This window comes from Littorina saxatilis, linkage group LG4, assembly GCF_037325665.1.
Source record: "Littorina saxatilis isolate snail1 linkage group LG4, US_GU_Lsax_2.0, whole genome shotgun sequence".
NCBI classification, from domain to species: Eukaryota; Metazoa; Mollusca; class Gastropoda; order Littorinimorpha; family Littorinidae; genus Littorina; species Littorina saxatilis.
The window spans coordinates 17,817,561-17,845,460 of NC_090248.1; the positions used below are offsets into that span (position 1 = coordinate 17,817,561).

The 27,900-nt window shown below is 41.3% G+C and overlaps 2 protein-coding genes across 4 annotated transcripts in view; one reads left to right on the forward strand and one right to left on the reverse strand.

Annotated features, from left to right (window-relative positions):
• Positions 1–299: 299 nt before the first annotated feature.
• On the reverse strand, positions 300–5,269 carry LOC138964136 (EF-hand calcium-binding domain-containing protein 10-like). Its single transcript, XM_070336024.1, has 4 exons — positions 5,108–5,269; positions 3,132–3,296; positions 1,434–1,524; positions 300–594 (listed from the first exon to the last, which is right to left on the reverse strand). Exons 1-4 carry the CDS (start codon positions 5,232–5,234, stop codon positions 540–542), a joined length of 438 nt encoding a protein of 145 aa, XP_070192125.1. The 5' UTR covers positions 5,235–5,269; the 3' UTR covers positions 300–539.
• Positions 5,270–5,613: 344 nt separating this feature from the next.
• The window catches only part of LOC138964130 (nuclear protein MDM1-like), a 44,064-nt gene continuing 21,777 nt past the window's right edge, over positions 5,614–27,900 (forward strand). The window contains exons 1-15 of one of the 3 annotated variants that reach the window (XM_070336016.1): positions 5,619–5,716; positions 8,960–9,071; positions 10,631–10,709; positions 11,463–11,731; positions 15,259–15,522; positions 16,762–16,887; positions 17,923–18,090; positions 18,581–18,605; positions 18,844–18,964; positions 19,921–20,026; positions 20,697–20,834; positions 21,242–21,387; positions 21,805–21,917; positions 22,356–22,605; positions 24,688–24,845. In XM_070336016.1, coding sequence (XP_070192117.1) covers positions 5,640–5,716; positions 8,960–9,071; positions 10,631–10,709; positions 11,463–11,731; positions 15,259–15,522; positions 16,762–16,887; positions 17,923–18,090; positions 18,581–18,605; positions 18,844–18,964; positions 19,921–20,026; positions 20,697–20,834; positions 21,242–21,387; positions 21,805–21,917; positions 22,356–22,605; positions 24,688–24,845 — 2,152 coding nt within the window. In that variant the 5' untranslated portion in view covers positions 5,619–5,639. Of the gene's footprint in view, positions 5,717–8,959; positions 9,072–10,630; positions 10,710–11,462; positions 11,732–15,258; positions 15,523–16,761; positions 16,888–17,922; positions 18,091–18,580; positions 18,606–18,843; positions 18,965–19,920; positions 20,027–20,696; positions 20,835–21,241; positions 21,388–21,804; positions 21,918–22,355; positions 22,606–24,687; positions 24,846–27,900 lie in introns of all 3 variants that reach the window. The other 2 variants (XM_070336018.1, XM_070336017.1) reach the window with 2 other exon arrangements.

The following is a 27,900-nucleotide window of genomic DNA, read 5'->3' on the forward strand; positions in this document are numbered from 1 at the left end:
TTGACCATGGCGAGGTTTGATCAAGAGAAGAAATTAAAAAGAATTAAGACTGCCCTGAATAGCCAATAGCATTTACCAAAGCGTTAGTGATGTTTTCAAAGGGTAAAATTTAAATGACAATGGCACAATATGAGGGACTTACACACACATACACATACACATACACACACAGTGACACTGACACACACACCAAACAAAAAAAGCAGTACATGTAGGAGAAAGAAAGAAAAGGCCACTGAACAGCCAAACTATTTGAAAAACGTCCAATCAAACCATCAACACATTCACTGAAAGACAAATATGTTTATAGGCTAAAAACTTTATTGATGGCCATATCTTACAATACTGATGAGTTCCCTTTCATGAATACAGCTGACTTCCTCAGCAGAGCTTTGTACACTTTAAGAAGATTTGTTGTCCATGCGAATGGTCACATTTCTGGTTCAGCACACGAGTGCATCCACTCCAGAAAAAGTAGCCATGGATGAAAGATGAACAAAATGTTTGTTGCAAAAACATTTTCTAGAGCAAAGTTTGTCCTAGTGTCCTTCGTTTTCAGCAAAGGTTGCAGACGCTCGAACTAGTCCATCTTTTCTGCAATCGTAAAAGAACACTGTAAGTAATACATTCTCAAGAAAGATTTTTCAAATCAATGACATATCTAATCCTGTTTAAGTTTTGTGATAGTTTGTGTTGTTTTGTGTTTGTTTTTGTGATATTGGGAGGTTCCTTCTGGAACATCCATTTAAAAAAAAATGTAATCCTAATCTGAACTGACTCTAGTCTGCTCCTGATTTTCATTCTAACCGAAAGACTTTGTGATGACTTAACTGTTGAATAACGATTACACGATAATCCAACAAAATGGTGATCAAAAGCAAGAATGGTTAGTTATTGGGATGTTTAAAGGCCCTCCTGTGAACCATCAGTTTCTGGCCAGTGACACCCGTCAGGCTTTTACATCTACATGTAGTACATTTCTTAACATCCTTTCGTTTACACACTTACCGCTAGAGAACACCCTAGGTGCCCTCCATAGAAAGCGAGCACTTTTTTTTTAAAGAATTAATTTTGAGTGGATGTGTAGCATGTGTGGATCCGACGCCTCGTTTTGACGCCAGACCTCACTTTTAAAATCTAAATAATTAATTGACAGTTTGTGAGACAAATGTTGTTAAAACACGAAAAAATTCTTTTATCATCAAGACAAAGTCAATACAGTTTGAAGTTTTGAAAGTTTGAAAGTAGCGAGCCGGGATGTATGTTAAGCGAGATTGGTTACTGAGTTGACTGGTGCGTGTAAGATGCAGCTCTTTTCATTTTATGATGGGGAAGTAAGGTACTGTGCCAGTGTTGAACATACTGCCACCATTAAAGAGTGGTCTGGAGACATGGTGAAATACACAAATGGTCTAATGATACCAATGACTTACGCCTCTCTGACGAATGTGTCCATGTTAATCCTGTCCACATCATGGCCTATAGGTTCCTGGTCAAAGTCTTTGATGCCCAAGGTGACCAGAGCTGCAACACAAGGAAATAGTTGTGATAATATCAGCGCTTTTTGTTTCTTAACAACAGCATCTGCTGACTACATTCTCAGTTTAAACAAAAAGAACTTCATATATCAGCAATATCAGGGCTGTAGAATCTCTGACACAGACAACAAAGGGATATGTATTTCTTCCATGAAAGAGAAAGGTAACACTGCATTCTACCATTTGAGTATTATAACTCTTTTAAATCAGTAAACTATAATGCATGATGGCTTTCAATGCTTTCAAAATCACAAGTGCGAGGCAATGTTTCTCAGGGTTGATAAAATAATGTTCTCTTAACTCTGTGCACACACACACACACACACACACACACACACACACACACACACACACACACACACACACACACACACACACACACACACATTGTTTTAAGGAACCATTTCTTTTAAAGGCACAGTAAGCCTCCCGTAAACCATCACAAATACGGTCAGGCTTTTACACACAGTACAAACACCCTTTCATTTAAACACTCATCGATTGAGAACATCCTAGGTGCCCTCCGAAAAGAGCGAACAATTTTCAAAGAATTTATTTTTGCATGGTTTATCTTACCCCTGAGCCATCGTGAACCCGTGTGATCCAGTTTCCCTTTTTCACAATGTAGTCGTCAGTTAGTCATTTGAATGCGACTCGATGTGAGCTTATTTACAATAGCACGTTTTTATGCACGAAACAAACGGCTGTGGTTCACAAGAACTCTAGCGATGGCTTTTGACTGTTGAGAGGAACGGCGATATGCACTGATAAACCGTCGTCTGCTACGACCCTTGCGTGACCCTGCTTCCGGGATTTTCTTTTTTCAAACTTTCACAACTTCGAATTGTACTGATCTTGTCTTGATGAAAAAAGAATTCTTTTATGATTAAAGAATGTTTGTGTAAGAAGCTGTCAATTTATTATTTCGATTTTAAAAGTTAGGTCTAGCACAAAAACGCACCACGGTCCAAAAACATTTTGATAATCATCGATTCACGGCTATCGCCAGTTTACATCGATAGAATGAGACCCAAAGGGAAGTAACTCATGTTTGACCTGAGTTCAGGATGGGTCCAAAACGTGTTTGAGACAATCTGCAAAATTAATTCTTTAAAAATTGCTCGCTCTTTACGTAGGGCACTTATTATGTTCCCGTTTGGTGAGCGTTCAAATGGAAGGGTGTTTGTACTGTGTGTAAAAGCCTGACAGTATCTGTGATGGTTTACGGGAGGCTTACTGTCCGGGCGTGAATTCCGGTATTCATAACAGCCGTCCAGCACCAAAACGAGGCGCCATTGTTGTTGAGGACCAAGTCCACGAAAATAAATTCTTTGAAAATGTCTCACGCTCTACAGAAAGCAGCCAGGATGTTCCCGTTCGGTGAGCGTTCAAATGGAAGTATGCTTGTACTATATGTAGACGCTCGGGGAGCTCTGTGATGGTTTACGGGAGGCTTACTGTGCCTTTAATTAATTAGTTGTCAGAAAAGGGTCAACAGATATTTGTCTTGTCCTGACAAAATCTATGTCTGATTCCTGCATGTGTACCCAGGCCTTGTTGGAATAAGCTGACAAACCTGTGACAGATACTCACCCTCTTTGTACTGTTGATGACTGATGAAACCACGCCCAGTTGGGTCCAGCATCCCAAATATGGAAGCAATGTTGCTCTCATCGAACAGACAGGGTAGATCAAACTGTGTTGACTTAGACTTCTGTAGTCTTGTTAAAACATCAGTGATAAATGTTTTTGGATTTTCTGCAAAAGAGGATTTAGCCTCATGTTGATCATAAAAATGTGTATAATGTGAACTGTTCTGACTATAATTAAACTTGTTTAAACAAGCAGTCTGCTTGTTCAATCGGCTTAAATCACAGTAACAGTAAAACTATACTACACTTGATAATTCTTTGCAAGCTTTACATGGATATAATATAAGGAATAAAATGTTATTAATGGCCTCCCGTAAACCATCACAGATACTGTCAGGCTTTTACACACAGTACAACTACAAACACCCTTTCATTTAAACACTCACCGAACGGGAACATCCTAGGTGCCCTACGTAAAGAGCGAGCAATTTTTAAAGAATCGGACCGTGGTGCGTTTTGGCGCTAGACCTAACTTTTAAAATCTAAATAATAAACTGCATGACAGCTTGTTACACAAACATTCTTAAATCATAAAAGAATTCTTTTTTCATCAAGACAAGATCAGTACAATTCGAAGTTTTGAAAGTTTGAAAAAAGAAAAGCCCGGAAGCAGGGTCATGCAAGGTCGTAGTTCTCGTAGCAGACGATGGTTTATGCCTATTGCCAGTTCCTCTGAACAGTCAAAAGCCATCGCTAGAGTTCTTATGAACTACAGCCGTTTGTTTCGTGCATAGTCAGAGGTACATAATAACGTGCTATTGCAGATAAGCTCACATCGAGTCGCATTCAAATTACTAACTGACGACTACATTGTGAAAAAGGGAAACTGGATCACACGGGTTCACGATGGCTCAGGGGTAAGATAAACCACGCAAAAATAAATTCTTTGAAAATTGCTCGCTCAGTCTTTACGGAGGGCACCTAGGATGTTCTCAAGCGGTGAGTGTTTAAATGAAAGGGTGTTTGTACTGTGTGTAAAAGCCTGACAGAATATGTGATGGTTTACGGGAGGCTTGCTGTGCCTTTAAGCAAAATATGTTAGGAAGGCACTCATGCTGGTCCCCAGAGCATGTTCACTTGTCAGCAACTAACCTAAGGGGAACAACTCTTTTAAATACAGCAGCCAAAACATTTGCACAGTGTTCTCCCTTCAGCAACATCTAAAAGTTTCTGTTAAAACCCTTTGATTTGAACTCCTCGAACACACAGTTCTTACAATAAGTATGCACAAGTTTATGTGTTGAATGTAATTGTGTGTATCAATCTATAGGAGTCTGTTTGAAGAATTCAGGAAATGAGATTTCAAAGCTCATATTTTTGTTGTTGATTTTTTTGTTTTGTTTTGTTAGGGGTCAGATCCTGCTCATTCCAACTCTCCTTGTATGAGGATAGGAGGATAGGGATAATTCATATATATGCCTGTGAGGTCACTCAAATAAAAGAGGATATTTTCATTCCCATTATTCTTCCTGTTCTGGGGTTGGGGAGAGAGAGCATTTCTAATGACTTGACTTGACTTGATCAGTGGTTGAGGCCCGTTGAGGACCTGTTCACCGTTCCAAAGTTAATGAAAAAATACACAAAAAGGTGGCAAACCTTGTGTCTGGAATCTGAAATTTCTACTGTTGACATGCTTTATAGTCAATACAACAGAAGAACATTTTTCCTACTAAAAGATTTGTAAAGGGCTTGCTTGTATGTGAAGCTTATGAGTCCATATCAATAACAGATGTGAATGGTAAAGAAATTCAGGCTACGCTTTTCATAAAACGTAATATTACTTTACATTCTTAACATGAATTTACCAGTGAGGTTTACACCTGGAAATAGGAAACACTTCTTTGTAGTAAGAAAGATCGTTACTTTTTTGTTCTACCAGGTAATCATTTTACAACCGTAGATTGAAAACATAAGTACCTGGTCGGGCGTAGATCAACTGAGATGTGAGATTATTAAACAAATCGAGGACACGGTGTCTTGTCAAGTATTCATCAGCTTCTTCTACGCGAGTTGGAGGCATACTTGGTGCTTCGTCGGCCGCCATCTTGTTTTCGTAATTTCCATGGATATTCCGCCGTCGAGATTTGCGTGAAAGTAATATAAATTGTAGAATTGTGTTTCATTACAGTTGAGTGAGTCAAAATATGTAAGTCATGTTACGATTTTGAATATTTGTGCCCCATAAAATCATCAGAAACCTGTACTCGAAGGAAATCTATTTAGGGTACAAGTAAAGGATTTTATGACAGATCAAACAAGTTAAAAATACACTTTCTCAAAATATTACTTCAAAATAAACAAACATAGTGGTAGTAAAGTTTGATATCAATTGAATAATTTATAATCTTATTGGTCATTCTAATTGCATAAGTATTAAAATAAAACTTTACTCCAACGACAGAACCTCTTTTTCTCTCCCGGAAACTGCCCCAATGCATGCACGCTGCGCATGCTCGTCGCTGAAGACGCTTTGGTAGCGGATCGATTGTTTTTCGAACAGCGGGGAAGATGCCTGCAAAAGGAAAGGTCTGTTACATTACTCATGGATTAGTCTGTTCGTTGTATGGAGATGCATTCGTTTGAGAGTAAACATGCCTGTGTTGTAGGATAGGTTGGTTAAGATTGGAATATGTCAGTGCCTCCTAGAGTCCTACGGTATTTTGAAAGTTGCGGGTATACATGTTGAGACACATCCGAAGTAGTGTTTACAGTTACTAGTCGCTCAAAATGAAACTTGTGCTGAAGTGTGGCGCGAAGCTTAAAGATATAGATTTGCGATGACGAGCCAGAGGCGTATAACTACCGCGTGCGCGGTGAAATTCTGTAACCTTTCCAGCTGGCCTAGGGTATGAGCACGGTTCCAGTCGCAAGAATCTGCATAGCTCCTAATCAAGTTTGTGCTAATCATCAGTAAAAATAAAATAAAATTTATAAAGAGATGAAGTAGTCTTGCAAATCCCATTTTATCCTTCTCTTTTCCAGGACAACCCTGAATGCTCGTGGAAGCACAGTGCTCTAGTGCAGTCTTACTTTAAAAAAAAAAGGTTGTTTAACCATTACACATTACCCGCTATTACGAGCTAGTCGTGTGACAGAGAGTTTTCTTGCACACGAGACTGTAGATGTTTCACGACGGCTTTAGCCGGAGTGAAACAGCAGCAGTCGAGTGTGCAAGAACACTCTCTGTCACACGACTAGCTCGTAATGGCGATTATGTCTCACAGCTTCAACAGAGGAGAGAACAAACACGTTTTGCGTACTCACGCTTGATAAACCTAAACACAGGAGCAGCCATTGTGGAGAGATCTACTTTTTGACGAAAGTGAACGAACAACTATGAATGACGTCTCGGTATATGTGAATGACGTCACAGTCATCGTCACAGTCTGTATCTTTTGAAGCATTCCATTTTTCATGACGTCTTTCTGTGTCTGCATCCGCGAAATGTTTGTTCTTTCCGGGGTCTTTGTCATCTATGTTCAGAACTCTGTCCTTCTAGTTTCAGACTAACAGGCCTCCTGAACGAGCCACTTTCCAAGGAAAGCTAAACTCGCGTATGGAAACAGTACTGTAGTCTGGGATGCCGTTTTCAGTATTCTCAGCGTTGAAGAATTTGTAAAGAGAAGACACGACAACAGCAGGAGAAATAAAAGTCGTGTGTGCATTTTGGGGCTTTTGGAGGGACGATTTCGAGTTTGAATCCGTTCTTGCACATGCTCCAAAGCGTGTAACATACAATCTTGCACACGTTTGCTTTAGTAGTGGCAAAGAAGGAAAGCGTGTGACATTTACAAATTACAGGGATGTTGCTACACATTTTTGTGAATCAGACAAATCTCCTGACCTCATCAACATGAATAGGACATTTGACTCTAACAAAATTCCAAGCTCATTCATAGCAAAGTGTGTGGGATGAATATCTAACGAGAGCTGCGAAGACTCAATGTTCCAAGTTCTCGCGACATTCAATTTTCAAAGCAGAACAAAGAGCATGTGGGACAGATATCTTGAAAGAGTTGCTCAGACTCCTAAGTGGTGTATTGACAATCACCTGTTTCATAGCGACTCACTGGATGGCTATAGGTTTTTTGAGAGAACAGACAAGAAAAAAAACTATGACTGCAGTGCTCAGGGCCTCACATCCATGAGAGGTAGCAAAAACAAATCAATAGGACATTTTTTTCCCGTAACAAAACATAAATATAATTAAACTTGACTAGTTCGAGCAACAGCCCCATCAAAGATTTGAATTTTGTCATCGGCAAACACTCCTGTACCATCCAGTCAGCAGCTTTGACTGCCCTTTTCTTGTTTTGTCAGCTGTCGGGTTTCAACTATCTCCTTGTCTCTCTGGAGAGATGGCACTTGCACACTAACAGCATGGTCTTTGGTTTCTTGATGATCGGTAAGGGCCGATTTGCGAAAGTTCGAACAGCCAACGGTAAAAGTGTTGGACTTGTCTGTCACTGTGTGCTGACATGAGGTGCAAAACATAAGTTTCCTCTCTGGGTCGTGCGACACCCACGGGAATGATGTCGCCCAGCTTGAGACGAAGTTACGCGTGGGGGTGAGGGAGGGGGTAGTGTCTTTCTTTGGCTCCGATGTTTGACTATCGCGATGGACATTCTCACCTGGGCGATCGGGCTCTAACTGCTCTGGGGCTGGAGGAAGCTCAGTTTCCGTGCTACTGACAGATGATGAGGGAAGGGACTTGAAGTGTAATTTCTTCTGTCCCTTTTCTGGGATCAGTTTTCGTTTAGGCGGCATGTTTGTTATTTTCGGGGAAAGCGCGAAGGGAGGCAACTCTCAACTGGCTTCGAGCATTCCGAGTTGCGAGCCTTGGAAACTCTTTGGTACTAGAGGCACAAAGTGTCTAATTTCGTCTGCTACACATCGCTTCGCAATACATCGATAAAATAGCATTCAAACTACTGTAAATTGAGAAGTACTGACGATGTCCGGATCAAATGATAGAATAATCTGACATTGACCACTTTGTGAAAAAAACCAATATGACATTTGTTCTCCTGCATGAAAAATGTATGGGACATTTGAAAAAAATATTCTCCGATGTCCGACGTGGATGTGAGGCCCTGAGTGCTGGAAATGTTATTTGTTGACTGTTCACTGAGAGCTCTTTTATTATTATTATTATTATTATATGAAGTCTTATATCGCGCGCGTATCTCCAGACTCGGACTCAAGGCGCAGGGATCTATTTATGCCGTGTGAGATGGAATTTTTTACACAATACATCACGCATTCACATCGACCAGCAGATCGCAGCCATTTCGGCGCATATCCTACTTTTCACGGCCTATTATTCCAAGTCACACAGGTGTTTTGGTGGACATTTTTTATCTATGCCTATACAATTTTGCCAGGAAAGACCCTTTTGTCAATCGTGGGATCTTTAACGTGCACACCCCAATGTAGTGTACACGATGTCAAGCAGTCACATTTAATTCTTGCCTTCTACTTCTAGCATAAAATTGTTCCAGATACCCTCGCCCAGCAAGCAGCTAGCTTACTAATAGTAGCAAGCATTGCTTGCCTGCATTGACGGACTGAGATTGTGTCCATTTGTCATTCTCGGAGTATCAGAAAAGCTTAGATACAAACATTATCACTGGTCTCTTTCCTTTCCATTGGAATCATTCCATTTATTGATTTAAAGTAGTTGTGTGCATTTAAAGAAAACAGATTGAGTTTGCAAATTATATAGATATTTTTGCACTGATTTCATTTCAATGTTGAATTTGTTTGCAGGAATCGGAGTACAAGACTCATTTTAAATGGCTCGAGTCGTTCCGTGGCAAAGGGTTTAAACCCGAACCAGAGCAGATGGCTCCACCTGCTGGACTGGGTTCTGTCTTTATCAGTGCGTCTTGTTCGCATGCTGAATATTTTGTGTGTTACATTCTAGTCTTGTTGTCAATGTCCCATGTTAGTTGCTATGTGTTGTCAATGTTATTACACTGACATCTGCTAACTCTACAGTGCTACCATGGGACATATTGCTGCCTCATGTAACTATAAGTGTAAACAGAATGGTTGTTAGCTATGATATTACTCATGCAGAATAGCTTAATGCATGACATGACCTAATAATAGGCTAACCTCTTTTTAAATACTGTTGCTTTTAACAGTGGAACCCCTTATTTAAGATCAACGCTTCCCCTTCATAAGACACAGATTTGGTCAGATTTCAGCTCATAAGTTCTGTAAATTTACCTCCATTTAAAACTCTCACCATGTTAAGACCAGCTATTCTTTGATTTTTGGTGGTCTTATAAGGTGGTTCCACTGTATCGCTTTAACGGGTCTTACGTTCTATAAGGTGTATGGTGTTTTACGTCTGGCAGACAGACTAGTTCACTTTCTTCTGTCCACATTGTGTACAAACAGCTGTCTTAATCAGAAGCACTGCAATTGTGTTTTCAAGTATTCCTTTGTTTCATTCAGAATCAGAAGGTCTAGAGCTGAAGAAGTCATAATGCTTCCTTTCCCTCATGAAAGTGAGAGGGTGTCAAGCAAAAATTACATCCTTTGAGATGCTTTAATTGGTGAAAAAACAGAAAAATCTGTGTATTGAAGAACCGACAAGCAACACATTTTTTTTAGGTAGTTCCGTAACATCAAAGCAGTCTGGTTGCTGCAGCTAGTCTGGTTGCAGAAGACAGTTGATACAGCTGAATGATGCAGAAGAAAGGGAACTATTTTGTGCATGTGCTCAAGCTTCACCTTGTATTTTTTCCTGCTTGTATGTAATCACCCTCTGCTAGTGATTCATCATAGTATATCTTCCAGGCAGATATGGCATTCCAGCCCAGGTTCCCACGACAGGAGGGGATTTGGATTGCAGGCAATTTATGATTCAGTTGTTTAACGTGACATATTAATTACTTTCCAAACCTCCATGCTTTTGGACATGTCGTTGCTTATGATGATAATTTTGGACATTAATATTAAGTTTGGTGTGGAAAAAAAAAATGTATTCGTTTTTGAGGCTTCAAAGTTACTTGCCTGGGATGGTCTCTTTTTCTGTGAAAATTCTGGAAAAGATTTTCAAAACTTATTTTCACAAGGAGTGTTTCATGTGAATCTCAAAGCTGTTGCAGAAAATAAAGAATCATGTAGGAAAATAATTGCAATGGATTTTTATTTTAGTGGCTGTATCTTAGAATCTGAATATCTGTCTGCTGTCAAAATATGGAGTGATAGTAAAACAATGTTCTGTAAGGAGCTCATGGTTATTTATTTATTTTTTTTTCAAATGAAAAAACTAATCACACTCACAGTGATATTCCTGACACAAAATAAAGTAGATCCCATAACCAGTCCTTTCCCTTGTGTGCAGAAAGCATGGAGGTTGCAAGCAAAAAAAATGATGATGACTTTAGCACGACTTTAAAGAGCATTGGTTTGACTGCCTTGCAGGGTGGAGAAGATGGGAATCAAGGGTACGGTGTTTCCCAACGGTCAGCTCCCTGGGCTGGGGTCCCCTCTGGCTCAATTGGTACCTATCTGCGTTGTCACTCCTGTAGATGTGCTCTCATGCACCTGCTTTCTCCTTCTGTGCACACATATACATTTCACGTCTAACCTAGCTTTCATACTTTGCTAGCATCACTTGATTAACTCAGTAGATCTAAACTTTTAAGAGTGAGCATCTTTGACATTATTGCACTGAGGGGTCTGTGTAGGTATGCATGCACATGCGTCTGTAGGTAATGATGTAGTTTGTGTTTGTATTCTGATAGAATGTGTAGAATGCATGCCTTCGTGTGTATGGTGGTTTGCACTTTTAACAGACATGAATGGGTAGATTCGTATCATTTAAAATAATACTTGTGATAGGTGTACATCACTTTGATTGTTTTACAAAATTGTTCCCAGTATTATACTCACTGGTAGGCTGCCTCTGGCCTCTCTGTACACCAGATCTAGTGATTAGACACAGATATTAGTGTTGTATGACTAACTGGTCTTATATATATACCGGTATGCTGTTTCTTTCATAACAATTATGTAAATGCAGGCATCAAGATACAGTTTTCAGGTTATTTGAGTACTTTGTGTTTAAAATTCATTGCTATGCTTTGAAATATTGGACAGATGTACATGTATGCTTATTCTAATTTTGACTGGGACAATATTTCAAGATAAGTAAGCTATGTTTTTAGCTGTACACTTCTTTTAAATCTATTTTGATTAAATAAATGTATTGGTAATGTCATAGACTCATACTTGTGTCACAATGTATCCATAGGCCCTTGTGCGGAGCCACCACTTCAGCATAAGAAGAGGGTGGAGGGACCCCGAACGTCCCTATCAATCAACTTGGACGATGGAAATTATCCAGCTACGGATGAATTCGCTATTCTTGGGCAACATGAGAAGTTTGCTCCAAATGTGCGTTACTCACTTCGCCCAGCCAAGCATAGCAAGCTTGCAAACAACCCGACAAACGTGAACAGCAGTAACTCTGCCAAGGATCAGCCCCCACCGCCAAAGCAGATGAAGATGGGTGACAAACAGGTGTGTTTTAGTCATTCTTAAGCTTTTTATGTTTTTCAGCAAGCTCGTTTTAAAATAAGGCTTGCATCCTCATTCGGAAAAAAACCCGCCAATTTTCAGTTTTGTTTGTGTAATAATTGGTAGTTATTGGGTATAATTTAAATACAGGGAGATGGCAAAGACAAAAGTTAGTACATGGAATAAAACAAAATAAAACATTCACTTTAAGCCTTGATCTATGGATCTTGAAGTGTTCAAACTAGATCATATGCAACAGACAAATGATAATGAAAACGTGAACACCAAGCTTCGGATGTTGAGTGTGAATCCTTCCAGGGGTGAATATTGGCTATCGCCCCCAGCGGGTTCAAATCGCGTCGGGCGGGTTCGAAATTCCTCTGAAATCACCCGCCGGGCGGGTTTAAATTTCGCTGAAGCACAAAGTCGTTAGGCAACGTAGTTAATTTGAACGGCGGGCCCCCCCTTCCCCCACTTTGAGAAGGACTTAGGACTACCACCAATCAAGGCCAGACACATTGGCTAGACAGCTACCCCCCTCCGCCTCACTTGACCGTGTCATCACCCCTCCAGTGCCACGAGCCGCTGGCGATGGCATCAGCAGTCAAAATAGTAAAAAAAAACCTCCATCCCCCCTCTTTGCGCTATTCACTTCACCCCCTCTCTTATCTTATCCTGCGCTCACCAATCCTTCAGAGACTTTCACATGTTGTAAAACAGTTTCCTCTCAGATAAAAACTCAGTCATTGACCCCGAGTAAGAAGGTCAGTGTCTGGACAGGCAGCTGTGTTCAGATTGCAAGTACCGGTCATTGACCCAGGTCTCAAGGCCAACCAGCTTTTACAATGCATCTGCCTTTGATCTGACCGCCCATCCAGAGCAAACATATTCCCCCTAGCCCTCTGTATTTTTTCTTTGATGTGCCTGCTATGTACCACTGATCCAGTTTCTGGGAAATGTATATGTCATTGACTGCAGGGATACTCATTGAGACCGTTTTCTAAAATATGTTAACACCAACTTTGCTGACCAACTTAGTACAAGTAGTGACAGTACTACTGCTGTCAATTATTTCCCTTCAACTAAGGAAGTAAAAAAAAAAACCCGATCCACTATCTATTCTATATATATCTATATATATATACGACTTGTGTCTGTGTGTGTGTCTGTGTGTGAGTTCGCGATGCACGGCCAAAGTTCTCGATGGATCTGCTTCAAATTTGGTGGGCATATTCAGGTAGACCCGGGACAGGACACAACCTGGTCGATATTTCAACACGTGCTCTCAGCGCGCAGCGCTGAACCGATTTTGGTTCCACCTCAGCTACCCGGGCCCCCCTACCGACACACCAAAGCCGCTACACCACATCACAACGCCAAAGTTCTCGGTGGATCTTTTTCAAATTTGGACACCGTATTCAGCTACACCCCGGACACAATATCATCAATGAGATATTTCAACACGTGCTCTCAGCGCGCAGCGCTGAACCGATTTTGGTTTTTGTGTTCATTTCACCATTATAAGTAACTCTTCCTTATCTTCTCCAGGTTTTCAGCGTTTACCTCCCTCCCTTCGTATGGTGCACTATAGTATGAGTGGGGCATCTTCGGATATTCCCGGCGTTCTGTTACTATTTTTAGAAGGTCACCGCAGTGTCCAGAACGTAAATTGGACCCGTAAATTATCCTCACTGTAAAAGTGCAAAGGTCGAATCAATTTATAGCCACGCGAAAAATACACTGTCATCTATCTCTCTATATATACGGCTTCTCTGTGTTTGTGTGTGTGTGTGTGTGTCTCTCTCTATGTGGGCAACACCTGGGGATTGTTCAGTTCTGTTTGTGATGTGGTCTGGCGGCTTTTATGTAATTGTATGTACTGGCCTTCCTTTGAGAAGCCATAACAGTTCAAAAGGGCTTAGAGATAAGCTCTAAATTGCTCAATCCTGTTTTAGTGGAGTTCGCCTCCAAAGGTGATTGACACGGTTACATTCGTCGACAAGGATGGGACTCGATATGGTCAGGAATGGCATTATGGCCACTGAATCATTTTCGTGCTGTTCCCATTCCACGAATCTGGGAGGGACCTAAGCTTGGCGGGTCCATTGTTCGGACCCGGGGAAGCCGGCGTACGGCTCTAAGTACTTCTTCCCGGCGAAGCCGGCTACCCGGCGAAGCGGGTATTCATTCTAGTATATATATATACGACTTGTGTGTGTGTGTGTGTGTGTGTGTGTGTTCGCGATGCACGGCCAAAGTTCTCGATGGATCTGCTTCAAATTTGGTGGGCATATTCAGGTAGACCCCGGACACAACCTGGTCGATGAGAATTTTCAACATGTGCTCTCAGCGCGCAGCGCTGAACCGATTTTGGTTTTTCTGTTCATCTTCCCAGATCCATTCCCAGTAACTCTTCCTTATCTTCTCCAGTGTTTTGCGTTTATCTCCCTTCCTTCGTGTGGCGTCAATCCATATTCCCGTTACTATTTTTAGAAGGTCACTGTCCACAACGCTCAATCCATATTCCCGTTACTATTTTTAGAAGTTTTCCTTCGTGTGGCGTCAATCGCGTACAGTGCGCCACTCACCCGGTTTGCCGGGTATTCGGCTCTAGTTCTTCCCGGCTACCCGGCGAAGCGGGTATTCATCTAGTATGTGATAAAGAAGAAAAGACAGACCTTCAACAATAGGACAAGGGATGCAACTCTGCTGAATCAAAAGCATAAAGATCACATGTGAACAATTCTAGGATCAGGAAATCTGAACATCTGTTTGCTTTCATTAGGAAATAGAAATGAAATATAATGCTTTTGATTATTTATGACTTAAGCTGTGGTAAATTTGGCTGGTATGCAACTTTTATACTTCTGCTTGATCTAACAGTAATATTAATAACAGACATAAAGAAAAAGAAACAAAACAAGAAAGCAACTTAGAAAAAAATTTGTAGTCAGCTTTTTATACTTGGTTTTACACAACAAAAAACATAATTTAAATTAAAAAAAATTGCTGATTTACTCTTTTGTAGTGTGTGTTTATGTGGTAAGTAAAGTTCCATAGTAAATTACTTTGTAAATTGTGTGGTAGGGGGTACATAAAGGGGGTAACTTTTAGTGAGGTTTAGTGTGTGATTGTGTGACAGGGTGTGAATGTGGTTTTGATTTCTTGTTTTTTTGTGGCGGCTTTTATTTTAAATTCTTTATTAAAACAAGGTTAATTATCATTATATTAAAACATAGCATTTTAGTCATCAAGTTTTGTGTGTGTTTGTGGTAGTTATTAGTAGTGCAAATCCACATGTATGCATTATAAGTATGAATGTACGTCTTTTGTGTATGTGGTTAGCACGCGACGAGCCGCTGGGGCGGTTGTAAGAAATCCCGGCAGGTTGGGGGCCGGTTGGGATTTTGGGGGGTCGGTTCAATTTTTGACTTCGGCCGGTAGCAAAAAAAAGTTATGGTACACCCCTGTCCTTCTAAGATAGCAGGAAGCAAAAAGACTTGACACTGTTTTTGGCCCTGCTTTTTCAGACACATGGCCGACGCAAGGTGGAAATGAGTGACGCTAGAGGGAAGAAGGAGCAGAGCAAGGAGAACGTAACTCCCACCAGCCCGCCCCCTGCTCCCCGCAAGCCACAGCAGACCGATCAGCAGGTGGTGAAGGAGGGGCTGAGGGACAAGAACCTCAGCGACATCCTCCCCAGGGCTAAATCTGCACATTCCAAAGACAAGCTGAATGAGTTTGCCCAGACCAACATGGACAAGGGGGTTGCCCTGTCTGCTCCTGAGGCTACAGTGAGTAGTATGCATAATTCATAGATCTATGTGCTTATGATTGATTTTAAACAACAATTCCCAGTCCATGTCTGCCTCGCTAAACCCCTTTCAGCTGCAGCCCTCTCTCCCCCATTCTTACCACCACCACCCACCGCTAGCCCCCACAGCTCAGGTTTTGTTCAAAATTCAGTTGCAGTAAAACCTCCCACTAAAGACCTTGACAATGTCAAGAAAACTCGGTCGTAAAAATGAGGGGTCTTTATTGGGTATTTGAGTGTACATTTTGTCACAGAAAAGGCAAATTTGTTTTGACTTTATCACAGCTGTCTACGCTTTCCCACCTGTTGCGAATAGACTTCTGGTTTTTGATAATTGACTTCTTCTTCTGCGTTCATGGGCTAAAACTTCCATGTACACATGTTTTTGCAGGAGTGGGTTTTTACGTGTATGGAAGTTTTTACCCGGCAGCCATGATAGTTGACTGAATCTGGGATTTACCAACGCCCAGACTTTTTGCGATTCCCTTTGTGGTTTTACCTTTGTTGCCTCTCTCTATGACTTACTCTATCTTCTAGCCTCACAGTTTTCAGTTGTTTTGTTGAAGTCGCTATTTTAATACCACCTCTCAACAATGTAAAATGAAGCTGAACTAAGAGCGCTTTGACAAACAACACCTCACAAACTCAAGTCAAGAGAAGTGTTGTAAATGTTGATTCAGGATAATTCATTCTCTCATTAGGCAAGCACACAATTAATACGTACACAAACAAACACGCCGAACAGGCCAAAAATAATGCTAGTGGGTCAGCAAGCAGAGCAGCATCCACTCTATCATTATTGAGTTGTTTGCGGTCCTTCAATTGTAAAAGCAAAAGGTGAGATGGGGACAGCCGCAGACCACTAGATTTGCATGCACTACTGACTGCTGACTACCACACCTGGCTCATGACGGTCTGCGGATCAAATGAGGGGGGGGGGGGGGGGGGGGGGGGCGTGTGCTGGGTAATGACTAACTTTGACAGAGAATGACACTCACTGGTAATAAGGTGAAAGCCTTTGTTGGTAGGTCGGCATCTGAAAAAGGAAGGCATCACCATTCAGTGGTTAGTTACAGTGTCGAAGGCATCCGTGCCCAGAAAATGGGTCAGCAAATTGAGGGGGTTGTTATGGGAGGTTCCACTGTAGTATTAAACTTCTTTACATGTAAGCAGTAGAACATTAAAATAATAATTGTGTCAAACTTAACATTGATTGCAGTCAGACTACAGCTTGAAGTACAAGGCTGGCATAGCTCCAAAACTGGGCAGGAAGGCTTCAGAGTATCAGAAAGAATTTCGCTGGAGGAATGCTGTGCCTGCTTCCCCTCTCTTGAATGCAGAGCAGGTAAACTCTACCACCTTCCTTGTCTTGTAGTTATACAGAGTTATGATGGGCTTCACATATGAAACATTACAATTGCAAAATGATTTATTGAAATCAATAACGAGAAACAAAAACATATTAGCTTAGAACACTACTTTGTGAAAAATGCTGAGGGTAGTGGTACATTGTATATATTGTGATTGACTTTTTTGGCTCACGTAAGTGTAGCCTATGCGATGCTAACTTTTGTCTGTCTGTGCGTGCGTGCGTGTGTGATAGAAACTTTAACATTTGACTGAACACCGAAATACTAATTTTACCGGGTTATTATCCAAGCAACAGCTTCAAAGTATTGAAGCAATGAGCAACATTTCGTCGGCACGTATGTAGATAAAGTGTGTATCCAAAGAAAACGGGTGGTGGTGGGTTTTGGGGGGGGGGTAAAAACAGGTGACTGGTTTGTGTTGTGTGTGGTATGTAGACCAGGTCAGGGGTCAAGGTTAGGTCAGATCGCGTGAAGGATTGTGGTATAGATTCACTTCTCAGTTCTAACCGAGCTGCATTCACCGATTCGGGGAAGACAATTTCACATTGTTCGGTTTCGTAGCGGCTCCAGAAAAAATAGATAAAGAAGATACCAAAGGAGATTTCCTACAGGTTGATCTGCACAGCGTGTTTTCAGTGTCTGCGCGAGGAAGCGCTGTCGAAAGGGCAGTGTCGATCTCAGTGGCAGTCGTGTCCCCGTAAGTAGGCTACAGACAGACAGATCTAGATCTAGCGTCTCCCACTCTTGCACCGTGTCTATGCTTACTGTGTGTGTGTATGTGTGACAGAGTGATTGAGTTTGTGTTACTGTTTGTCGATTTCTTACGGGAGCCTTGAAGGCTTCACCTCTTGTTTGGTGTGTGTTTTCCTTATTGTTCTGTTTTTGTATACTGATGTGTGCCTTTCAGTCATTTGTATCCTTAAACTTAGGGAATATGACATGAACAGAGTCACAGGTACAGGGTAAGTTACATTTGGACATGTTTTCAGATGTTCTGACTTTTTCTACAGATTGTCTACAGCAGCAATACTGCACTCTCCCCTGTAAAAGCAGTAAAATTCCATCAGAAGACTGAATATCAAACTCAGTTCAAGCCCTACGAGATCCCTGAAACAGTGTCCTTTGCTCCCAAACCGAGCCAGGAACCAGCAGGGATGTCTGGACGCACAAAGACTCAGGTCTGTTTTTTGTTAATTAAAAAATGTGACTAGGGTCTGTGTGTTTTAGCCTTGTTTAATCTGGTCAACCAACTGTTACCTATCTGCATTGGGTCACTCATCTAGCAATATGAGTATTTAGGTGTTAAAGTGTCCTGGCATAAGAACTTAAGCGCCTTGTAAACATTCAAGATATGCTACGTCACTGTTTCACTTTTTATTTTATTGCTGAAGAGTGATTCTAAAGTGAAATAGAGAATAAATGTCACCGTGATGCAGTTGAACCAAAAACAAGTGGAGCATGTTACCAGTACAATTTTAGTACATAACAGACGTAAATGCATAACCTTTTTTTCTCTTTTTTGTTGTTGTTGTCCCTCTTTATTTGTTTGTTTGTTTGTTTGTATGTTGATCCTGTTGTAGGGAATTGCTTGTATTATTTCAGAGACTGCCTTGATACATGCAATCACTTAACTCTGAAAACCTCAAACATTTTTTTCTTGCTTTGCAGATGAAGCGCAGCAAGAGTGTTGGAGGTAGGTTCAGCGTGAGAAAAGTTGTGCTAGTTCCTTCATGTGTATTAAAATAAACAATTCTGATATCAAAACTTGAATCAGTTGGATATGACATTGTGTGTCTTTTAAGTGAGTGCTTGTTGAGTTTTAATTGAACTTCAAACGCCTGATTATTGAAGATTCCTATAGTTGTACATTAGTGCTTTTAAGTAATTTGCTGAAGAATTTTGAGACAAGTGTGTGACGGTTTTGTTTTCAGCGGTTGACCGTGGCGCAGCAGGCGTTCCCCCTGTCACATATGCTGATGACCCACGTCAGTTGAGGGAGTCTGGTAAAGGCATCCCTGCTCCCAAGGTGCCCATTCCTCACGGAAGGCTCAAGTTAGTACTGAGTACCATGGAGTCAGAAATTGTTTCCTTTTAATCTCTTTGCATTGTTTTTGTTTTGTTATGTTTTCCTTTGAAAGGGATACTCTTATGCCGAGTAAACTGACGCTAACTTAATCTTAGATATGAGTTGATAATCTTCATTTCACGCTGATGTGGTCATTCATTGCATTGCTGTTTACAGACAGACGCCATGTCAATATTGATGTCGAATTTTGATGTTGCATTTCAACTATTGAGTGTGACATGTCTTCATACGCATATTTTGGGATTGAAAAACAAAAAGCAGGCTGATGGAACACCAATAGATCTGCTTTTCAAGATGAGTTTATTTGACTTTTCTTAACCTCTTTGCCCATGTGAATTAAGGACTGGGTGGCCGAGTGGTAACGCACTTGCGCTCGGAAGCGAGAGGTTGCGAGTTCGACCCTGGGTCAGGGCGTTAGCAATTTTCTCCCCCCTTTCCTAACCTAGGTGGTGGGTTCAAGTGCTAGTCTTTCGGATGAGACAAAAAACCGAGGTCCCTTCGTGTACACTACATTGGGCTGTGCACGTTAAAGATCCCACGATTGACAAAAGGGTCTTTCCTGGCAAAATTGTATTGGCATAGATAAAAATGTCCACCAAAATACCCGTGTGACTTGGAATAATAGGCCGTGAAAAGTAGGATATGCGCCGAAATGGCTGCGATCTGCTGGCCGATGTGAATGCGTGATGTATTGTGTAAAAAAATTCCATCTCACACGGCATAAATAAATCCCTGCGCCTTGAATATGTGCGCGATATAAATTGCATAAAATAAAAATAAAAATAAAAATCCCTGCGCTTAGAACTGTACCCACGGAATACGCGCGATATAAGCCTCATATTGATTGATTGATTGATCTCATGTAGTGCAAGACAGCAGTTAAAGGTCAGCATGAAATATGAATATTTTTGTCTAATTTCAGGCGAGTTGTGAGTGAGTACCGATCCAACTTCAAGGCTCCAACAGGGTTCAGTTATGAGGAAGGGGCATGGAGAAACGCTTACCCCCCACAGTTGGCCATGGTCAAGGTGAGACTTCTTGTCATTATTCAGGTCACCTGTAGATCAAATAGCAGAGGAATCAGTGGTGAATCAAACTAATGTTAAGATTCTACGTCAAAGACGAAAAGTGGAAAGTAAGACAGACTTTTCTTCAAAGACCGAAATGTATACACCCTCTTTCTGCCCTACTTTCGTGTTTCGTTGATTTGATAATTGCAGTCAACTACGTATGTCTTCAACAAATTGACAGCTTGAAGCTTTGTTACTCTTTATTGTGATGGTGTGAAGTGTTTGTCTTGTTACTTTTGGGGGTTTATAATTGTTGTGTGTTTGTGAGCACTTCATCTCTTACTTGAGATTTGCAAGGAGGCATGCTGCTGTGAGGGTCTCACTGACAACACTAACCATTTACGTCTATATTTTCTTTGAGAATGTTAGACTGTGTTATCTATCGTCAGACAGGAAGCGTTGGGTTCCAGAACTATGGTGACAAGTATTAAATCAATTACTAAAAGGATGTGTGCACTCTAAACATTGATCACAGAAAGAAAAGAGCTCTCCAGACACCTTGGACAACACAAAGCATTGAATGGACCTGTGTCTTCATTTGTCTTTCGGCTTTAGATTTCTTTAAAAGAGGTGCTGATCTTTCAAAGCGTTGCTTAACCTATTTCGCCTGTTGTGATGTGTCTGGCAGAATGGGAGTGGAGATGACAAAGAGGTGAAGAAACCAAAGGCGGAACCAGAATCTCAAGAAGCAGGCTCAGTACCAAACTGGTTTGCTGAGGTGCTAGAGCTTCGTCGCCGTGCCAACGAATATAAACGTAGAGCTCAGGTAAGATTAGTATTGCTGTGAGAAGAATACTTGGATATTTTGTTCAGCCTTTGTGGGGCTTTGCAAAAAATATTCAATTTTGCTTGAAGGTGCTGATTTTTACATTGTCCCTTTTCCCTTCACACTTCCTTCATGCAAAGGACGACACAGCCAGAATTATTCATATGGAGACAATGGTTTTTATGTCTGTTCAGTTACAATTCATGCTTACTTTCACAGTGTGAAGAAAGAGAATTATCTGGCAATGGCTTTAGCTACCGTGCACCTTATCATCATGTAGTGCACATATTTTGCGAAGACAGTTAAATGTAGATCTATTGACAGGTTGAACTGTGTCACTGTAGGTGGATATGAGGGTGCACCATTGTTCAGTGTGGTGTTGACGTGACATGATGCTGTGTGCACAGGGTACTCACTTTTCCCGGGAACACTTGGTGCAGCTGCTTGCAAAGCAGGCGACGTACAGGGACGATTGTGACAACTCTGCAACAGTCACTGCACTTGATGCTCTAGCATTGGAGCCTGCAAAACCCCCTGCACGGCGTGCCAAACCGTGAGTTTCACCTTTTGCTTTTACATGTAGTAAGAGGTTGTAGAATAGTGCCAGCCTGAATTTTTCTTTTTTCCATCATGTGCTAGGCTAACCCTTGCAGTATTTGCTTAGTCTCCTTCATTATGAATGGTGCCTGACTTTTTCCTAAGGAACCCATGACTTTTTTTTTAAATTTTTTTTTTACAAAGATTATGCATTGCCTTTTGTTGAAAAGGCACAAATATTGGGTTTTGGGGTATGTGTGGACTTGTATGACATATTGTGCAAAGAGTTGCTGTAGGAAGAGAAGAAACCTTGAAGCTGTATGATTGTGCTTTATATGTATTATGAAAGGCTGTCTTGATGTTCAGTCAATTATAAAATGAGATGTGATGGTCTCTTTGAATTGTCCTGCACGCTGTGTTGATGTGTGTGTAGGTCTAAACAAGAGGAGGACCCGGTGGACAAACTATCTCATGTTGCTGTTAGAGGTGACTCTCCCAAACCACGAGACAATAACAACCAAAGCAACCAGCATTCTGAAAAGAGAGGTTTGTATAAAGAGAGCTGTTTTTACTTCTTAGAGCTGTACACATTATATGTCTTGTGTAGAAGATCAAGCACCCCTCGCCAGGTCAGTGATGGTCTTAACATGAAGGCTTCTGCACTCACAAATATGTTATGTATTTCTACATGCACAGCTTTAAGAAAGCTTGAAATTTTTGTCGACTTGATAGAACAGAACAGTGTTCTCTATTCATGTCAAAACTGAGTTTTAGCAGTAGACTCAAATTTCAAATAACTCGAAAAAGTCAGCAGTACACGAAAAAGGTTTTAGAGCACTCCAACCCATTTGTTCCTTTAAAGAAGTACGCTTCATTCATTGGACTCGGTGAAACCCAGCCCAGTTGAGGCTAAACTTTTGTTAGTACCAGATTGTGTAGCGATGGTAAGAGTATTAAGGTGGTGATGATTGAAGTGGCTTGCAGGGCGAAGCAGTAAGAGAAACAAGGTCATGGCCTGGCAGGAGCAGTCACAGCAACACAAGGACTCCAATCAAAACGCTGCAGTCCAGGCCAGACTGGACAAGAAGGAGAATGCGGCGGTGCGGGCAGAATTTGTTGGCAACATGCGCCAAAATACTGCAGCTCAAGCCATGGAAGACTTCGCCGAGAGTGCTTCCGTGCAGGTTGACCTTGACTGCAGTGAGATTGCTTCTGACGCTGCTGTCCAGACTGAGTAAGTTGTGTGTCTTGTCTGAGGGATGTGAGCAAGATCTTCTTGCATCCTTGTCTCTACAACCATCCCCAGATTGTTTGGTGCTTGTTTGCCTGTTCAAAATGTCTGCCTGTCCATATATCAGGTTTGTAATGTAATAGTTTACCTCTGTGGTTTTAAAAGCCACAATAATGAGGTATAGATTTCAGTTAATGTTCTTTTAGGCTTATGGGCCTGCTAGGGTGTTAAGAAACGGTAGTATAGTCGAACCTGCCTTGGCGACCACCTGCCCATAACAATCACTACAAGGAATTCTTGATGGGTTTTACTATATAATTCACCTTTCCATGGCGACCACAGACCTGTTTACCCTTACGATTTTGGCGTAATTTATTACGATTTTCTGCAAAAAATACGCCATTCCGCTATCCGTGTCAAGACTACGATTTTCATAAATAAAAAAAATGTAAAAAAACCTTTTTTTTATTTTTTTATTTTTTATTCACATGTTTGGCATTGTTTTTTTCAATGGCAAAATGGGGTGAAAAAGCACAGGACTGACCAGAGATCATGTCTGTCTGATGAGACGCTGGAGAGCCTTATTCTAGTGGTGAAGTCTCGCCCTCACTCATTCGGCAAGCGCAAGTACAGTAGAGAAGCGCTTGACACACTGAAAAAGGCCTACTATGAGCAAAAGAAAAGAATCAGTGATGCATGTGCTTTTGATGTGATCTTCTTTGAAATTATGATGACTAGAAAAACTGACTGATGTGTTTTGTTTGTGAATGATGGATATATTATGTGCATGATTGCGTTTCGCAGACACAGTTGTCATGTGCGTTGTAATTGGCGACGAATGTGGATGATTACTATTTTTGTGCCAGGATTACTATTTTTGGGGCTGAGCATTACTCCAAAACACTTATGGAGGTAAACAGGTCTGCGACCACCTGTCCAATGCGATCACGGGCAGTCAGTTTTGTTCCAACTCACGGTTTCAACCTGTCTGAGGCGATCACCCATTGTCTTTTTTCTTTAACTGTACCATCATTCCTGTACAAACTTTGACTCACACACCACATTCTATCCATAATCTGCTAACAGTAACAGTACCGTTCACTTTTGAGTGCCGGCGATCGACTAGAAGAAGACTTCTGAGTGCATTGAACTCAGTCGGTAGCCACCTGTCCTGGGTGTTGAAAAGAATGTTGTGAGACTGCAATTTTATTGTCTGACATGATCTTATTATGTCCTTGAATAAGGCATCCCCTCGTCTTCCATTACAAAGTAACGCAACACCCTCCTCTTGACAAACGCATAGACAGCTAAACATGATCACTGACCTGAGGCACTACCCAGTCGCCACATTGTTTGCTCGTGACAATCAACTGGGGTGGCTGTGCACAGTGGCCACATTGTTTGCTGGTGACAATCAACTGGGGTGGCTGTGCACAGTGGAGCATGGCAAAGATTATGCAAGTTTGTTTCATTAGCTGCATCCCACTAAGCATGTGCAATGGTAATTATTGCCGCTGACCTTAACAATAAGTGACAAGTGTCCTTTGAATGACTTTCTGCCTGTGATATTTGTAGAGAAGGAGAACAAATTAACAAGAAAATACAGAATAGTTATTTTCATTTCTTCCGTTCAAAATGACTTTGCTATGGCTTTAGGTTGTGTTGCGATTTGGATGCAATCAAATTGTAGTAGGCAATTTTCTTTTTTCCGGAAGAGCTCTCTTAATTGTTTTTGACTTTCATTCTTGAATAGTGAGCTTGGAGGTTTCGCTCAATAACGACTACTTTCGGTCGGTCCCTTGAGTGGTCGTTATAGACAGGTTCGACTGTAGTAGGTGGATTCTTGCTGCATTGTTTTTCACGTGGTATGTGAAGGAGGGCAAGTTGAAGTATTTCCAAGAACAAGGCACATATCCTGCCAACAATGCCTCTTTTCCCTTGCCCACACACACAAAGCAACCAGTTTTGGTCATTTTAGATGGACAAAGGGCAAGGGTTCCTTGGCACTGACAATAGTGCACATTATTCTGTGCACAATAATGTAGTGATGGTGGTTTTTGAGCATCATGTTATGTTCTCACCTAGGGGTGATGAGAATGCAGGGGTGCAGGGCCGACTACCCACGCCTGTGATCAGACAGCAGGGACTGAAGGCCTCTCGCCACCACTTGGACCGTACCACTCCCTCTATGGGCGGGGTTCTTCTCTCCCTCCCTCGCCAGCCACTCTCCACTGACAGATCAGGTACTGGTCTTAGTTCCAATGTGCACACAATGCAGCTGCTAGGAAAGACTTATACATTCAAGTTGTGGGCATGCAGGTATACACACACATACATGCTTACACATTTGTTAACATGCCTTTTCCTCGACCTCTCAACTCTGACAGGTGGAGTTAGGCCTTGATCATACATACACGACAATGCTGCTGGAAGGAAAGACTTGTGTGCAGTTGTGCACATGCATGTACACACACACACAGACACACACACACACACATACACACACACGCACACACACACACACACACATGGATGCGTCTGCATGCATGCAAGTACATCCACTCTTTTAACTGGCTCAACAAATGTCACCTATGCTGAAGATACTGTTATCAGGTAACTGCAGTTTAGAGAACGTTAGGCAAGAACATGGGTTTCGTTCAAGTTAAGGGGAGGTGGGCCAGTGCACAACCTTTTTTTCAATTTTGAATGTTTTATTGTGTCTGAATGTTATTTTATGAAAGAAATGAACAAATGATGACAAAGAATAGTCACTTTTTGTATTTTCGGTTGCTGGTTTTTGTTTTACGCGACAAAAACAGTCAAAATACAGACAAAAGTGGAGTACAGGAGATACACGGATTTTCATCAGATGTGATTGTCACACTTCTAATTATTGTTTTATTTTATCCTTCTGGGTATGCTCTAGGGGATTACGAAGCAGATTTTGTTTATTATATTTATATTTGGAGTTAGGAACACTTCTTTGTTACAACTGTCAAACTTTAGGGTAACGCTTGCGAAATTATTTTTTGAAATAATCTGGATATGACTATAATAAAATTTCAGCAAAATCCCTTCGTAATCCCCCAGAATGTTATATTCTGCACAAACTACAAAAGAAAATATTGCTCTAGCTAAATTACAGCCAGAGAAATCGCGTAACCCAAGACGTAACCGTAGGCAAAATGGCTGAACTGAGAAAAACGACATTGAAGATTGAACATCACAGAAACACTATTGAAACAGACACACAAGGACAAAACTGTGTTATGAATGAACAGCTTAGTTTATTTGAATTGCAAACTACTTAGCCTTTAGCACGTCAGCAGAGAATTTATGCGTCCATCCCTTCTTTCCCTCTGTCAACCAGCCTGGGGATACTGCCCCAGCGCTAAACGTGTATCAATGACCCGATTCTCGTTTGTATTTGCATGCGAGAATAACGGTATTTTTAACGGTAACTTACTTGAGCCAGAACGAGACTTATTTCCTTCCGTTATCTCGTCGATTTGTTGGTTTCCTCGAAGTTTTCTGCTTTTGTTTTTACATCGATACAGTACTTTGGTGCTTCGACAAGCAAGATGGAGGATGATGAGTTTGAAACTTTCGTTTGAGTTGTTTTTTGACAACAAATCGTACGTGGAATCTGAACGATTTACTGAGGAAGCTCTTCGCAATGAACTGTGTACCGCGGTGAAGAAAATGACACAGTTCGTCAAGACAGTGACGGAATTTACGAAAGTGCAGATTGATACAAACAGTTGCTGATCCAGTTTCGTTCGGGAAATGGCAGGCCCAGGAAACATTACCGATAATCTGACTGATGTTGGATACTTTCTCCTGTTTTTTTTTTTTTTTGCGTAGCAAATGCTCAACTTGCTTGTCGAGGAGATACTGCACAGAAACTGACTCAAATTCAGCGCAAAGCAAGCCAGTGCCGAGACGTAAAAAGTGTGCTGCATGGCGTGTTCGGAAATGGCGACCTGTGGATCTGCGTGGAGATCAAAGCTTTCCTCTGTATCGGAAACACCGACAGAATCCAAACTTTGGCCTAGTACCAGCGGAACTACTTGTTGTTGCTAACCGAACTAATAAAGACATTGTCCTCTTTCTTATTTCGAGCCATTGTTATCGTATCAAAGGTTGTTTCTCAAGGAAAAATTCGCTTTCGGTTGTCACCGATCGTTTGATGTGTAACCAGGATGTTGTGAAACCGAGTGAACTTCGGGTGTTCCCGTCATGGCCGAGAGTCTCTTCGGTAGTTTCCGTATGCAAAATTCGTAAGCTGAGCATGCGCACTCACAAAGTAAACTGGTTCCCGATTTCGGTTTATGAAACGAACCAATGGATGTCGAGTACCTTCCAAATAAGGACATTTCCGTTCGATTACGATTGCTGCCTTTGCAACGGACAAGTGGCTGAGTGAATGGAACATTCATCAAAACACTGATGTCATGTTATAGGTCAAGAGCTGCTGCGCAGTTTCGTATGTCGTGAATGCACTGTTTTGCTGAGGACAAAGCCGTAACTAGCCTTTGAAATGAGACATTTTTTGGCGGGGGAATATCGACTACAGAAGACAATCAATGCCACACATGTTCACATTTTGTCTTTATTGACAGATAAATAGGACACTTTTGACAAAAACACCGACACACATGGATGATAGGTATGTTATGGAAACATAATCTGCTAAAATACCCAAAACAGTGTTTTGAACGATTTGGTCAATTTTGCACTGGCCCACCTGCCCTTAAGGGGAGACCGGGCAGGCAAAATGAGTTATTTTTGGTCTCATAGAGTCATACACCTTTTTGGGGTTGTTGCATTTTTCACACCTTTGATCATCCTGGAATGCATTCAATAATCTGCTTTTATCATTTTAGACATGTATTCATGTAAATAAAACCATTTTCAAACCGATGTTTTGTTGTTTTTGTCTGTGTTTTATCCAAAAAATCGAAAAAATTGTCTACTTTGGATACTCCGTGCTGGTAAATGTGCGCACATGACATGGCCCTTCGCTGTTCAAAACTGTGTGGAAATTTCCGCTCTTCAAGATGACGTCATCACCTTTGGGGAATTTCCGTTGAGATAGGCACAAAGAGAGAGAATCCGTTCCAACCGAAACCCCGGAATTAATTATATGCAAATATATGTAGGTCAAAGGCATTTTGCGCATGCTCAGTAGACAACTATTATCAGTCCCCGGTGTCAACAAAGTCACCGATTCAGCAGCATTTTTCAAAGTTTTGAGCTACGGAGAACAACCCTAACATTGAAAATGTTCGGCATAGT